General features: G+C 46.0%; 1 protein-coding gene across 8 annotated transcripts in view; it reads right to left on the bottom strand.

Moving 5' to 3' along the window:
* FHOD3 (formin homology 2 domain containing 3) overlaps positions 1-14521 on the bottom strand; it is a 503602-nt gene that overhangs the window by 36367 nt on the left and 452714 nt on the right. For all 8 annotated transcript variants that reach the window (XM_060118615.1, XM_060118618.1, XM_060118622.1 and 5 more), the window contains 4 exons: positions 13046-13165; positions 11942-12103; positions 6338-6528; positions 487-679 (listed from right to left, as the gene is read on the bottom strand). In XM_060118615.1, coding sequence (XP_059974598.1) covers positions 487-679; positions 6338-6528; positions 11942-12103; positions 13046-13165 — 666 coding nt within the window. The remainder of the gene's footprint in view (positions 1-486; positions 680-6337; positions 6529-11941; positions 12104-13045; positions 13166-14521) is intronic.

Genomic DNA, 14521 nt, shown 5'->3' with positions numbered 1-14521 from the left:
GGTTACATAGTATCATTGTGATTATTAAAATCCTGAATCAATTCCCAAATCAGTACATTTGTCTTCCTATTATAAGTGCCGTTATCTTTTTTTTTTTTTTTTTTGCGGTACACGGGCCTCTTGTATTTTTTCTTCTCCTCTTCCATTCTATCCACATTGCAAAGGTTGAAAATGGAATCAAGCATTTAAAGTCAACAGCATCATACAACACACCAAGTTAATTAATTGTGTGGTGGGTTAAAGTTCCTCCACCAGCCACACATCCTTAATTTATATCTTAGTTCTATGTTTTTGTTTTCTTTTTTTGGCCGTGCTGCGCGACATGCAGGATCTTAGTTCCCTGACCAGGGGTTGAACCTGCGCCCCCTGCAGTGGAAGCGTGGAGTCTTAACCACTGGACCGCCATGGAAGCCCCTGTAGAGAGGTTTATGGTTGATTGGACTTTCAGAATAAATGAAATAAAGAAACTGGTTTCATGAAACTTACATCAGTGATCATCTTCCCTCGGGTCTTATTTCTCTCTCTGTGGTTGGCCCGTTTCTGTTTCTGCTGCAAAACTCTTTCCCTGGTGGTGCGATACTCCAGTGCAAACTCACTGATGATCCTGCAGAACTTGTTTATGTTCACTTCCCGAATCGCATAAGGTGGGTGACCCATAAAGAGCAGAAAGGAGTGGAACCTGCAGTGAAGAAACAATGGTGGCAAGGGCTTCAGGTTTAAGGAACAAAAATCAGTTGCCTGAAAACTTTCAGTAAAAAACCAATCAGCCAAAGACACTGCTCTCATTCTTGGGGCTCTGAGGTTGAAGAATGAAAATGCAACCAGAAATCAAGTTCAATTCGCTTTCTCACTGACAAAGGTGGTGGGATTTCAGGAGATTAATTACCTTTTCTCTGTGCTTATGTGTGTTTTAATGTCTTTTAAATCTGGGGTGTAAAACTTTTTTTTTTGATAATTTTATTTATTTATTTATTTTTGGCTATATTGGGTCTTCATTACTGCGCACAGGCTTTCTCTAGTTGTAGTGAGTGCGGGCTACACTTCATTGCAGTGTGCGGGCTTCCCCTTGCAGTGGCTTCTCTTGTTACGAAGCACAGGCTCTAGGTGCACGGGCTTCAGTATTTGTGGTTCGCAGGCTCTAGAGCACAGGCTCAGTAGTTGTGGCACATGGGCTTAGTTGCTCTGTGACATGTGGGATCTTCCTGGACCAGGGCTCGAACCCGTGTCCCCTGCATTCGCAGGCGTTTTCTTAACCACTGTGCCACCAGGGAAGTCCCAAAACGGGTGTGTAACACTTTTATAAGAAAAATGATAAAGTACTATTTTAAGAAAAATATTGCATAGTTTCTAGATCATATGAAAACTGAATAAGGGATAAGGAAATGTTGCTTAGCAGGTTTTTGGGAACCCACTTTAATGAATACGTGGAATTGACATGAACATATTTTGAATAACATGTTAATTTGTGATTTGTAAAAAGATGCTTAAAGTAAATATTTTGAAATATTTTCTTGCAATATTATATGCAATCTTAATTAGGACACACCAAACAAGCAGCCCTAAATCAATTTATTTCTGCTATTTAGTATATAAATTAAAAATTACTGGATTCTATCTACTTAAAACTTTTGGAAAATAAATTAAATGAGCAAAGAAGTTCCCAATTTTTAGTTATTAAGGAAATGAGAAAGAAGATAGTAGGAGACAGAGGATAATATTTATGTTGAATAAACAGTATTATATAACTGATACCACTAATTGTATAAAAAAACTTTTCTGATCACTCTTATTTGTACAGCTTGAATGGGGTTTGGTTTATTTTTCAAATGAAGGACAGTGGCTTATTCTTTTTGTGAAAGATATTAAAGGAAAGCATATGACATGCATTTAAAGGGGGATAAAAAATGCTGTTTAAAACCAAAAATGCTAGCTAAAACTATAAAACTCAGAAGAAAACATAAAGTATAACTTTTCATGACTTTGGATTAGAAAATGATTTCTTAGATATGATACCAAAAGCATAAGCACCCAAAGAAAAAAAATAAACTGGACTTCATCAAAATTAAAAGCTTTTGTGCTTCAAAGGATACTCTCAAGATTGAAAAGACAACCCAAAGAATGGGAGAAAATATTTGCAAATCATATCTGATAAGGGGTTTGTATCCAGAATACATACATAAATCTTACTACTCAACACTAAAAAGACAAATAAAAATGGACAAAAGATTTGAACAGACCTTTCCAAGAAGATTATTGGCAAATAGCTAATAAGTACATGAAAAGATGCTCAACACCATTAGTCACTAGGGGAATGCAAATCAAAACCACATTCAGACACCACTTCACAATCACTACAATGGCTGTAGTGAAAAAGACACAATAACAAGTGTTGGTGAGTATGTAGAGAAATTGAAGCCCTCACACAGTACTGGTGGGAACACAAAATGGTTCAGCTGTGGTTGAAAAGATACAGTTCTAAAGAGTTAAACATAGAGTTAACCTATGACCTAGCAATTTCATTCCTATACATATACTCAAAAGAAATGAAACTATGTGTCCACACAAAACCTACACAAATTCCATGGCAGCATTATTCACAATAGCCAAAAAGTGGAAATGACCCACATGTCCATCAACAGATGAATAAACAATATGTGGTGTATCTGCACAAAACTGGCACCGCCACCTCTCTGACCTCATTGCCTAGGATGCCAGACACACTTGACTCCTGGTGATTCCTTGAACAAGCCCACCTCAGGGCCTCAGGCCCCCAGTGTGGTGTGTAGGGGACCCTCGGGGGACACAGCTGAGCTGAGAGCCTGCAGGGACTCTAAGGAGGGGCGGGGTGGCCACTCCACTGGGAGGACCACAGGCCCTAACAAGGCATCCAGTGCTAGCTCTTCCCTACGCCCAGAACATTCTTGCCACAGACAGCTGCCTGGATGGCTCTCTTACCCCACAAGTCTCAGAGAAGCCTCCCCTAACCGCCCTACAGAAAACAGCATGTCTTATCACTCCCTATCCCATTTACACTCTTTTCTTCCTGGCTCATATTACTACCTGACATTATATACTGGAGATATGGCATGATATTATATATATATTAGGATAGGACAGTGTAATATACACATGTATTGCCACTCATCACTACTCAAGATCTGTGTGTAAGAGGAATCAAAGGAGGATCAATCAGCCCACGGCTGGGTCCTCTTTTATACACAAGTACTACGCAAGATTCCTTATCCTCTGCTTTCCAGAATATTGTTTTTATCTAGAGGGGATCCAATCTTAAAATATAAGTTGGAGATATGATTCAAGTAAGTCCCCTACACACAAACCTTCAAGTTGCTAACTTTCAAAGATGCGAACATGCGTGCCAGCCCCTGTATGCAGGCTGTTGTACTGTACTATTGTACTTTTCAAGGTACTGTACTGTAGGATTAAAAGTGTTTTCTTTGTTTTTTGTGTTTGTTTTTTATGTATGTATTATTTGTGTGAAAAGTATTATAAGCCTATTACGGTACAGTACTATACAGCCGATTGTGTTAGTTGGTTACCCAGGCTAACTTTGTTGGACTTAACGAACAAACTGGACTTAGGAATGCACATTCGGAACGGAACTCATTTGTATGTAGGGGACTTACTGTATATATTTTGTAAACAGGGGAGTAATAAGCAGCAAGTAAAATTCACGCCTGAAAAAAGACTCAGATGTACCTTTGAGAGGAAAGAAACTGTGGCATTCCTTCAGAAGAATAAAGTGGGTATGCCTTTAAGGGAGTAAAACATTTAAGGGATTTTGGTTAGTTGAGTCTGTAACTTTAATAACACATGACAAGAAGGTCTTATGGTTATGGAGGGGCTGGTTCCCCTCATCAGCATCGTGAGCCACAAGCCAAACATCTGTGATATGTTCCACCTTCCGCCCTTTTCCTCATGTGTGTCCCTGAGTAGGGTGTCTGGCCCGGAGGGGTGGATTTGGGAGCACTGGGAAGCCAGTGTGGGTGTTTGCTTGTTTTCCGCCTGTCTGTCCCCGAGGAATGCTAGGTCCTTGCTGTAGTTCTCCGTGCCTCCCAGGAAGGCATTTCTCCCCATCTCACCTGGTCCCCTCTGCAGTGCCTGTCACGGTGTAACTGCAGCTCAGTGACTCCATGGGAATTGGCAAGTCAGTTTGTACATCCACAGAGTGGGACTGGCTGTCACTGCAGCAACGCAAAAGGGCAGGTTAATCTGCAGGTTTGGACATCCAGAACAAGATGTTCTTAGCCAGGCAACAGTTTGAAAGTCAGGTTTTGCCTAAAGAGAATTGTCTAAGTTCTTTTTTCTGCTCCTTTATTAAAAGGGGTCACTGGAGTCACTAAGGTGGGGGGGGGCATCAGACAGGAAAGGGAGCTGGAAGCACCTGTCCCGTTAGCTCCATGATAGAGGGGAGCAAAGAAGGTGGGCGGCCAGATGGGTGTCCAATAATGAGCACCAGGGATCCAGGTCACACAAGAGCAACCAGCATCTGGGCAACCAGCTTACCAGGGAGAAAAGGACAATCAGAGCAAACACCATATGCATAACATACATATTCACACATGCCATATACACACACACACACACACACACACACACACACACACACACACTAGCTTAAGGAACAGATATATCACCAAGCTGAGTCTTAAACTGTCTGGGATAAGATGGTTACTGTGACCAGGCATAATAGCTTTACAAGACTTTCATAAAACTGCTCCAGTTTCCTGCCATTCCAAATGGAAACTATTTGTTTATTTGAGTAGTTTTAAGTTGGAAATTGCTTGTATCATACAAAGCCTGGAGGGCCAAAGCAGCTTATACTCTCTGCCTCCCCTTTTTAGCCATGTTAAAAGCAGGGTGTACTTTGCTTGTAGTAAGAAATTTGACAAAATCTCTGATAAGATCCTCTTACCCAGAAGGCAGCTGTGAGGTCCAGATGAAGTACAGGGAGGGGGATTTACAGTTGAACAACTAAATTCCAAAAGTACTGAGTAATGGTTACTTGTCAACCTGAAGGGAAGATTCTGTTCCTTATTCCTATCCAGTCTAACATTTAAAGACTACCCTCACCACCCCCTGCCCAGAAAAGTCTGGATCAAGATCCAGGAGGTATGATCACCCAAATAGCATGTGACACAAGCTGAGAGAGGGCTCACAGGCAGACAAGAGAATGAGGTTTTTTAAAAGTTCTGTATGGGTTCAAGAAAGGTGAAGGAAGGAAGGAAAGACAGAGTACGGAGCGGGGGAAGAGAAAAAAAATAATAAAAAATGTGAAATGTACAGGGATAAATGAAAATACCACACATTTGTTTAAAAATAATAATAAAGTACTCAAGCACAAGAGTGGGAGTGGGCTTGAAGAGCAGTTCTCTGGGGAAAGCCTGTGGTTTAGATGACCCCAAGGGAGGGCTCCCTTAACAGAATTGCAAGGAGGCCTGTTTCAGAGGGTCTGTTATCAGAGCACCTGCTCCAGGGGAACCCCAGCCTGTAGGCCTGACCATTTGTTCACCAAGGTGCAAGGCCCAGCACACAGCACGCAGACCCAGAGGCCAGGGTGAGGGACCTGCAACCATGTTCTGTGACAAGACAAAGGAGAAGAAAGTGGGGGATGCCTAGTAGGGAATGGCTTGACCTGGGGAGTTGGAAGACCTAGTCCTGGTGCTGCCACCACTTACAAGGGAGACGGCCCTGGACAGCCATGGAGCTGTCCCAGACCCCAGCCAGCCTCCCTGTAGTCAGGCAAGGCCTGACACATCACTGCTGTGTTTCCCAGGGTCCTCATGGATCCTGGGACCTGAAGGAAGGCTGACCCAGAGGATGGACCCATGGTGGGACCCAGGCTGTCTCTAGGAGGGCTGCAGCACAGAGCAGCCGTCCAAGAATCGATGAAAGGTCTCAGAAGGCAGGCTGTGCCTGATAAGAGGAAGGAACCTTCCTAACAAGTCAAGATGCCTTCCAAGGATGTGTACTTTCTGTAGGCAGAACTGTTCAGGCAGATGCAAAGATGCAGGGGCCGACTTGCCAGAGATCTTACAGATGCAATTCCTGATCGAGTACGATTTTTGGATGACAGCGTCTCTGAGATTCCTTCCCATCTCAAGATTCAACGGCATCATATTATTGGTGTGTGTGTGTGTGTGTGTGTTTGAGAAAAATTAAGTACTCATGAAACAAAAAAGTCCATCAAAGGTGTACTTGCTATGTACCAAGAATTTACAGGACGATGTTAGTAAATTTAACCTTCAGATCTTGGTTTGCAGAATATCTTCAACATGCCGTTTTACTGATGTTTGCATAAGCTCCTCAATCCACTCACCTGTTAATTATTCTTCTATGGACAATCTTTAAAATTATAATTCTCTCTGCACAGTCTTTTAGGAACTCTGACATTCGTTGTTTTAAAACTGGTTTCATTTCATGTTTTGCAATTGCCTTGAGGTGATCCCATGAAGCTTTGCATCGTCTCTCCATCTGACATAAATTATCCTGAAGTTGATCAAAGTCAACCTGAAAATCAGAGAGAGAACATTACAAATGCAATGAAATAACGGACATCAATCTGACCCAGGAAACCGAACTGCCTCTGGGAAGAAACAAACATCAAAACCTAATTTACACCTTGAAATACAAACATATTTATGGCCTAACGATTATCCACATGTCTTGACATCAAATTATTTAGTGATAAAACTTCTCTAAATGAGCTCCACACAAGTGTCACCTTTTTTTTTTTGCCGTATTTGGAAAGAAATCTTAAGAAAGTCTTTGGGAACTGTAAATTAAAACATGATATGAAGGAATCTAGTACAAGATGAACTGAGCAGATGTCTCATAACATTTTTCAGAGCTCTCTTTTTCTTTAGATATTTCACTTGAGGTTGGAGGAATGCACCATAGTCCTACATGGATAGCCTTGATATGCTGGGGCCAGTTAAGGGGCAGCCAGAGCTTCTCTTCACCATGATCATTTTTACATTGTGTGACAAATTACTTTATTTATCCATTCATTCCCTCATTCAAACAACACTCAGGGAAACACTAGTGCATGCCAGTCCCCCTCCCAGGTATGAAGAAGACAAAGATCAATGCGGAAAGAGACCAACTTGCTATTCCCAAGGAGGCTCATAGTACAGACAGGTGGTCACCGAGCACTGAGGATGTACAGAACCCACCAGGCCTCTGTGTCTGGGTGAGTATCGGGGTGTGTGGTCCATCCCATCTGCCAGCAGATGCAAACCACGTGTGCAAAGAACAGATGTGACAGAACATTCACTTTGCTCTTCCGGGAAGTGGGACCAATTTGGATTGACTAAAGTGGACTGAGATAAAGCTTTCTAAAAGAATGCTTTGATAGAATTTCTAGACTAAAAATTATGGGAATCAGAGAGTTAGCCATGAAATAATACCCTTGAGGGTATTTAATGGAGGGAGATGTGAGATAGGGGAAAGAAACTGAAAAGACTAGGAGGGGAGGAAGAAATAGATAAACTGGTGAGCTGAAGGGAGGGGACTGAGGTGGATGGAGAGTGAGAGATGGTGGGAAAGGGTGAGAGCCCGGCAAACAAAGGTCAGGAGGAGAAAGAGAAGGTGGGGAGAGGTAAGCCGCCATCACTCAGAGGCTTTGACTGTGGTCACCAGAGCAAGGTTTGGAGGCAAGTGCCCAAGGGGACTGGCTGGAGTGACCTCAGACCTCCAGCCCCACCCTGAGAAAGACAATGGAGGAGGCCAAGTCAACAAAAGTTGAATCCGTGAGAAGATCTGTCACCAGACAGGATGAAGGATGAAGGTATGCTGAGCATAGGAGATGCGCAAGGGGCCAGGCAAGACTTCACACGTCTTGGATTTCTTGGGTGCTATGGTGCCAAAATCAGAAGGCAAGTTTAGGCAGAGGCTGGGGATTCAGGTAAGCGGTGAGCACTGTGGAACTGTGAGAAAAATAATTTGCCTGAAAACAAAGGAATTCTGGATCCAGATTAGAAAAGCTCCATTTTCCTATGATACAATGGAGCTGAGAAAAAAATCTGGCATCTACCTGAAAGAAAAAGGAATGCAGGTTTCGAAAAGAAGGACTGAATATTTCAAAGAATAAGTCTAGAAAGGGTTCCAGATGGTCTGGGATTGACACATAATATCTAAGAGGTCTAGGAGGTTTGATGCCAATTGTAACAGGTCTAATCATAGCTTCGCCATCTGTCCTCATTTGCATCTAGCAGCAACCTTGATCCACAATATCTGTAATAACTTTAATAAGTGTAGTAACTTCAGTTCAGCTCAGAATGTACTGAGCAGCTTGGTACAGTCTAACCAGGTGACGCCTGTCCAGCACTGCAGTGGACACAGAGTGGTCGGGCAGATACCACGTTAGAGATGGTTTTCAGGGAAGAGAGTCCACTGTGAGTCTTTAAAGGTAGTGGCAGAAAAAAGTGACCTCACTGCCAATGGAAACCAGGCGGAGAGCCTTTGACCAAAAGGTGTTTGAGGGTGGAGCTTAATGTAGCGTCTTTTGAGGAGAGCTAGAAGGCTGCCTCAGCTGGCTGCCTCCTGGGGCTGACGAAACCACCATGATCTGAGTCTTCACAGTTACTTCATGGCCTCAGATTCTGTAACTGGCCCCACTTCATGGGGGAGAAACTGTTGCACAGAAAGGTTAAGGAACTTGTGAGAGGCCACACAGCTGGTTCGTGGTAGAGCTGGGATTTGAACCCACATCTCTCTGGCTCCAGAGTCTAAGTTCTCAACCGTCATGCCTTAAGCCTAGGTTTGTCCCTAAAAAATTCCACCCCAGGGAGAGAGCTGGCCTGGCCTTCTGTTGTGAGAAGGAAGTCCTCACCAGGAAGCCCTCTCCTGAGGACTGCTCCTCATGGGCCACCTTCCGTGTGTAGGAGGACATGGAGCTGTGCTGTGAGGTAGTCAAGTCTTATCAAGTTAGTCTGGGGTGGAGCGGGCCAACTCAGGGACCAGAGCCGGGGCTGCAGAAGGGATGGGGTAGGGAAAACACACAGTATGAGTAGTCTGGTGCTTTAACAGCAAATTCTTTGACACTCAGCCCTTCAGAATGTAAAGCCTAAACTCCTTCCCTTTGAATGGGAGCCAGCTTTCGTGACCTGGTTCTAACGAATAGAATGTAAACGCTAGGTCGTAAATGGGGAAGAGCTTCTGCCTGGAGCTCTTGTGTGCTCCGTCTCAGACCACATATTTGGGGAAAGGCCATCTGCGAAGTCATGAGGACATTCAAGGAGCCCTGGGAGAGCCCGACATGGGAAGGAACTGAGTCCTCTCTCTAAGAGCTAACAGATGAGTGAGCCACCACGGGAAAAACTTCCCGGCCCCAGTCGAGCCTTCGATGACCGCAGCCTCAGTTGACGTGTGGACTGAAACCCCAGGAGAGAACCTGAGACAGAACCACTCATGAAATAATGTTTCCTATGGCCAAAATTCATATGTTGAAGTCCCCACTCCCAGTAACTCAGAAGGTGACCTAGTCGGGAAATAGGGTCATTATAGATGTAATTAATTAAGTTAGGATGAGGTTGCAATGGAGTAGGGTGGATCCCAATCCAATATGACTGGTATCCTTATAAGAAGGGGAAATCTGGACATAGACACAGAAGGAGAACACCATGTGAAGATGAAGGCAGAGATTGGGGTTATTTCCAGCAAACCACCAGAAGCCAGGAGAGAGACATGGCACAGATTTCTCTCTCAAGAAAAACTGACCTGGCCAACACCTTGATCTCAGACTTCTGGCCTCCAGAACTGTGGGACAAATTATTTCTGTTTTTCTAAGCTACCTAGTTTGTGATACTTTGTTACAACAACCTTAGGAAACTAATACATTATCCTGAGCCACTAGCTTTTGGAGTGATTTGTCACACAGCTGTAGAGAACTAATACATGCAGGTAAAAATGTAAGGAAGAAGAGCCTGCATGGTTACCTGCCTCCACTCCTGAAGCCATGGGGTCAAGTCAGTGATCACACTTCATTGTCGCTCTCTGAAAGCTAACGTGACTTGTCAGCACTCTGCACAAGCCTGTGAGTCCCCCCCCCAACCCTGCCCCTCTAGGAGCAGCCAGAGCTATGCCCACCTCCACTCATTTCCACCAGCCCCTGGTGGGACAGTTTTCTTCCAGATGCCAGAGTAGCCTGCTCTTCCGGGGTTGCAGTGATGACACCCAAAGTGACGCACCAGGGGACGGAATGAATGCAGCTGGGGCTGGGGGTCCTTGAAGCTGATTTGTACCTGTCTACACATAAGAGCCCCTCAAAGCCCCCCAGAACTTTGGGAGTAAAGGCTAAGAAGTAGTGGTAGATGCCCTCTTGGCGTCCTGTTGTAAGTCACATGGACCTGGGTCAATAGTCAACCTTCGTAATTGCCGAGGTTAATGGCGAGAAGCTACCTGCAGTTCTGGCTTGTGCAGCCAGTCTTTAGGCAAGGAAAGGCCTGATACTGAGGGGGCCTAGGGCAGTCACTGGGGGCCAGCCTGGTGTCAGGGCCCCTAGGCCAGGGCGACTTTCATCAAAAGCAGGCTCCACCCAGCAGAAGGCCCTGGAAAGAACAAAGGGCTACTGATTTGTAAAAAGGGAACTGATTTGTTCTGGAAACAGGACCAAATGAAGGGGATCCAGAAGCCCTGTCTCAAGAATTACAGGCAGACTCTATCTCAAGAATTATTACTAATAAACTGTCTTCTGAGAAGGTGCTCATGGGGCACCTAGAAGACCCCCGTTGGGACACTCAGAAGGGCTTTTGGAACACTGAAGTAATATTTCTAAAGACTTCAGAAGAGTGCCTGGCACAGAGTACATACAGAGAGAGCGCCTGTGAAACAGAAAAGTCTGTCCACTCTCAGAGCTGCAGGATCACTGGCCTTGCCTGTTTCTGCCTCAAGGCAGGGCCACCGTCAGGCTGGCTCAGGGCGCCCAGCTCAGTGGACCTGGCTGGCCTGAGACAGGTGAAGGAGGGTCCCAGGCCCCAGGTCCCCACAAGCCAACTCTGTGGGAGAAGGCAGAGAGAGGGAAAGCTCCTTGAAGGGGAACCTAGCAAAGCCCTTTCCCCCCTCTGCCCACCACAGTCTCTCCTATGTTCATCGCTAGATTCCAACGTGTCTCAGAGCTAAACGTTGTTCTGCTTTCAGCTCCCCAGCCGGGTTGTATTTCTAGGAGTTTCTTCCACACTGACCTGGCCCTACTGAAGCCCATCTCTGTGAGTTCCCTGTTGCTTCCAAGACCCTTACATCTCCCAGTTCTATTGTGTTTGGGATCCCTCTGAGGTTGTTTGGTCCCAGGGATGCTCCTGCAGCGGGGGCAGCTGGCTATCCAGCTCTTACAACTAAACCATAAGCTCATGAAGATTTTAACCCTGCACTAAGTTTAAGAGCTTGCAGCTGAGGGGCCAATGCTCTATGCTGTTTATAGGTCTATAAAACTGTTCCCTCGGTGTAAGATCATAGACATGGCCAATCTGTAGGGGTCAGGGAGCCAGGCGCCAGGCGTGCCCTTAGTTTCCTGGCTCCACACCTCACTGCAGGGTCCTATGGAAGTCTGAGGAGGAGGCAAATTGCATCTTTTGCACATTTTTGCCCACCTAAAACCAGCTGGGTGATTTCACTGCTCTGGAGAAGCCAGCCTGGTGAGTAATGCAGCTGAACAGGGGACGCCAGGGTTAGGACTGACTGGGATGGCAGGCTTGCTTCACATACCTCAGCAGGAAAGAATCTGACAGAGAACCAGAGATGGGAAAATGATCTCAAAAGTCCATCAGAAATGGCATGAGACGAGTTTTATTCACAAACTCTAGAGCAGGGGGTGCAAGCATTACTTGGGCGTTTTAGTTAACAGAGCCTGTGCTCCGCAGAGATGACTGATGCAGAGCCAGCCTCTGGGAACAGGCACGCCCGCTCTTCCGAGCCCCGGACGTACCTTGGCTGACCTGGTGACGGCCCCAATCTCTGAGTACAGATCAGAGCTGTCCGGGAAGTTTTCCACCACCATGGTGCACACGTGGTGGAGAAGTGACTGCTTGTGCACGGTGTCTTTGACTTCTGGAACCTTCTCGAGGTAGCTTAACTCAAACGCTTTGGCCTGTTTGGGGAACATTAAATAAAAGACAGGAAGAACAAGTTTCACGCAGGTTCTCAGAAAGGCCCAAGTGGCTTTAGAATCAATGCTCTCTTGAAGGAGCCCAATGTTTAGTTCCTCTGTGAGTGAAGCATCTCAGGCCACACGCTCCATCATCCTTAGCTGATCACACATGGACCAGCCACCCTGAGAGCAAAATGAGCCTCCAGCCCTTTCCCACCACGCCCATCAGCCACGGACTATCCCAGGGTTCTGCTCCTGAATCAGGGTGCTGGGATGGGGCGAAGGGGGCGGGGCCTCTGCCATGTAGGTATCTACAACTTCCCTAATCCCTTCCCTGCTGCTTCTCTACTTCCTGGCCGAAGATGGGCCATTAAAACAAACAAACAGGGCTTCCCTGGTGGCACAGTGGTTGAGAGTCCACCTGCCGATGCAGGGGATGCGGGTTCGTGCCCCGGTAGGGGAGGATCCCACATGCCGCGGAGCGGCTGGGCCCGTGGGCCATGGCCGCTGGGCCTGCGCGTCCAGAGCCTGTGCTCCGCAACGGGAGAGGCCACAACAGTGAGAGGCCCGCATACCGCAAAACAAACAAACAAACAAACAAACAAAAAACCAAAAGTTTGTTTATAATGTGTATGAGTACAAATATTTAAGTGATAAGCTCAGGGGAAAAAAGAGAAAAAGAAAAAAACAGAGTAGAATAGCTCCAAAGTCAATTTTGGGAGGAGCCAAGCTTCACAAGGAATAAAGTGCTTATTTTTCTAAGTTTTCTTATTTATAGCATAAACAAATAGGCCCTGATATTTTAAGGACAAAACTTCTAGATTTTCACCAAAAAAACACAACAACTGTTTGTTCAATTGTGCTTTGGAGGACCAGAGGTACGACCTCCACTGGCAAGTGGAGGGCAGGGATTTTGTGAGGAAAGGGATGGGAAAGACTTACATTAGTTCCATTTAGAAAGTTCCCAATGGCTAAGAGAGTAGACAGGATAAAGCCCAAGGTTTTATTGTTCTCCAATTGGTCTATTCCTTCCTTCAGGTCCAAAAGTGGTTCTGCCACTTCCTTTCAATTAAAAAAAAGTTAGAAGAAGGTGATAGAGAACGTAAATTTTGGTTTCACTTTGTTCTTTTTAATTTTTGTACAAGGTCTTTACCAGTGGAGTTCTCCCAGTATAAGGCAATCCCATGTGATGGGCACATGCTCCCAGGTGTGGAAAAGAGCTGAAGGGCAGGAGAAAGTCTAGCCCCAAAGTCTCCTCAGTGGAGACCAACTGGGTACCTGTGGCTCACGGGAGCTTGGTTGGGTGACATCTGCTGTGTCATCCCCTGTTCCTGCCCATCTCCCAAGCTCAAGCAGGACACTCAGGTCATACTCTCCTCCCATTCTCTCTTCTGACCATGGTTGATGTCTATGAAACTCTTCACCTGCATGTTCCTTCAGCATCTGAACCAGTCTTCCTCTTTGCCTTTCTCCTCCCAGGCAGATGACACTGGAAACTGTGGCCTCATTGTCCCTGGACCCAGGTCTCCTAACCTCCCCTCTAGGCACTCTGTGACTGGCCACCTCTTGGCCTGGGTCACTTTCTAGAAGGCCATCGTCCTCATTACTCCAACTTTCTTCAGAACTCCCACTCTCTCAGGTGTCTAGCCTGCCCTGTGGCCTCATGGCCTCAGTCTCCCCTTCCCTCTGTCTTGTTGTTCTGTAACCACCCCCCACCTCAGCGTCCTCACTGAGGCTCTCCCCAAGCATGGACCCCAAAGCCAGAAGCTTCAGCTTCATTCTCTCCAGCCTCACTTCTGCTAGGCAGGCCCTCCCAGCCTGCAAACCAGGCTGACTCGATGACCTGTTTTCTCCCTGAAGTTACCTCACTCTTCTCCAGAAAATCATCGGAACAGGCTGACTAGTTCTGCAACCACGTCACCCTAGCAGTTCTAGGCTTCTTCAGCCCTGCCTGATTCTCGAATGGAGTCAAATATAGCAGTTTTCCCCTGAAGCAGCCTTAGCCCACTACTACCTGCCTGGCCCTCAGAAAGGACCGTGCTCCCTCCTTTGTGGAAAGAGGAAGACCACACAGCCTCTCCACCTCCTCCGGGCACTTGCTCTCAGTCAAGCTCACCTCCAGCTCACCATCCCTCCCTCCCTTTTCCTCTCCATGGTTCCTTCTTCTCAGCCTGCAAAAAATACTCACCTCTCACCCATCCAGAGAGGACACCTGCTTCTTCCACTTTCTACTCGGGATGAGTGTTCCCATGCCTTCACTGTCAAGGTCCCTTTCCTTCTACTCTCCTCTCAACCTCTTGCAATCTGTTCATCTCAGATTTTCTATTGGGATACTCTCTCAAAGGGACCCAGTGACCTGCTGGTTGCCACAGTCAATGGCAGTGAGGTCACCATCATCAGATAGAAGGATTGTAAGTC

The sequence above is a fragment of the Mesoplodon densirostris genome, chromosome 15, assembly GCF_025265405.1.
Source record: "Mesoplodon densirostris isolate mMesDen1 chromosome 15, mMesDen1 primary haplotype, whole genome shotgun sequence".
In the NCBI taxonomy this organism is placed as follows: Eukaryota; Metazoa; Chordata; class Mammalia; order Artiodactyla; family Ziphiidae; genus Mesoplodon; species Mesoplodon densirostris.
This window is presented reverse-complemented; position numbering and strand designations above follow the sequence as displayed.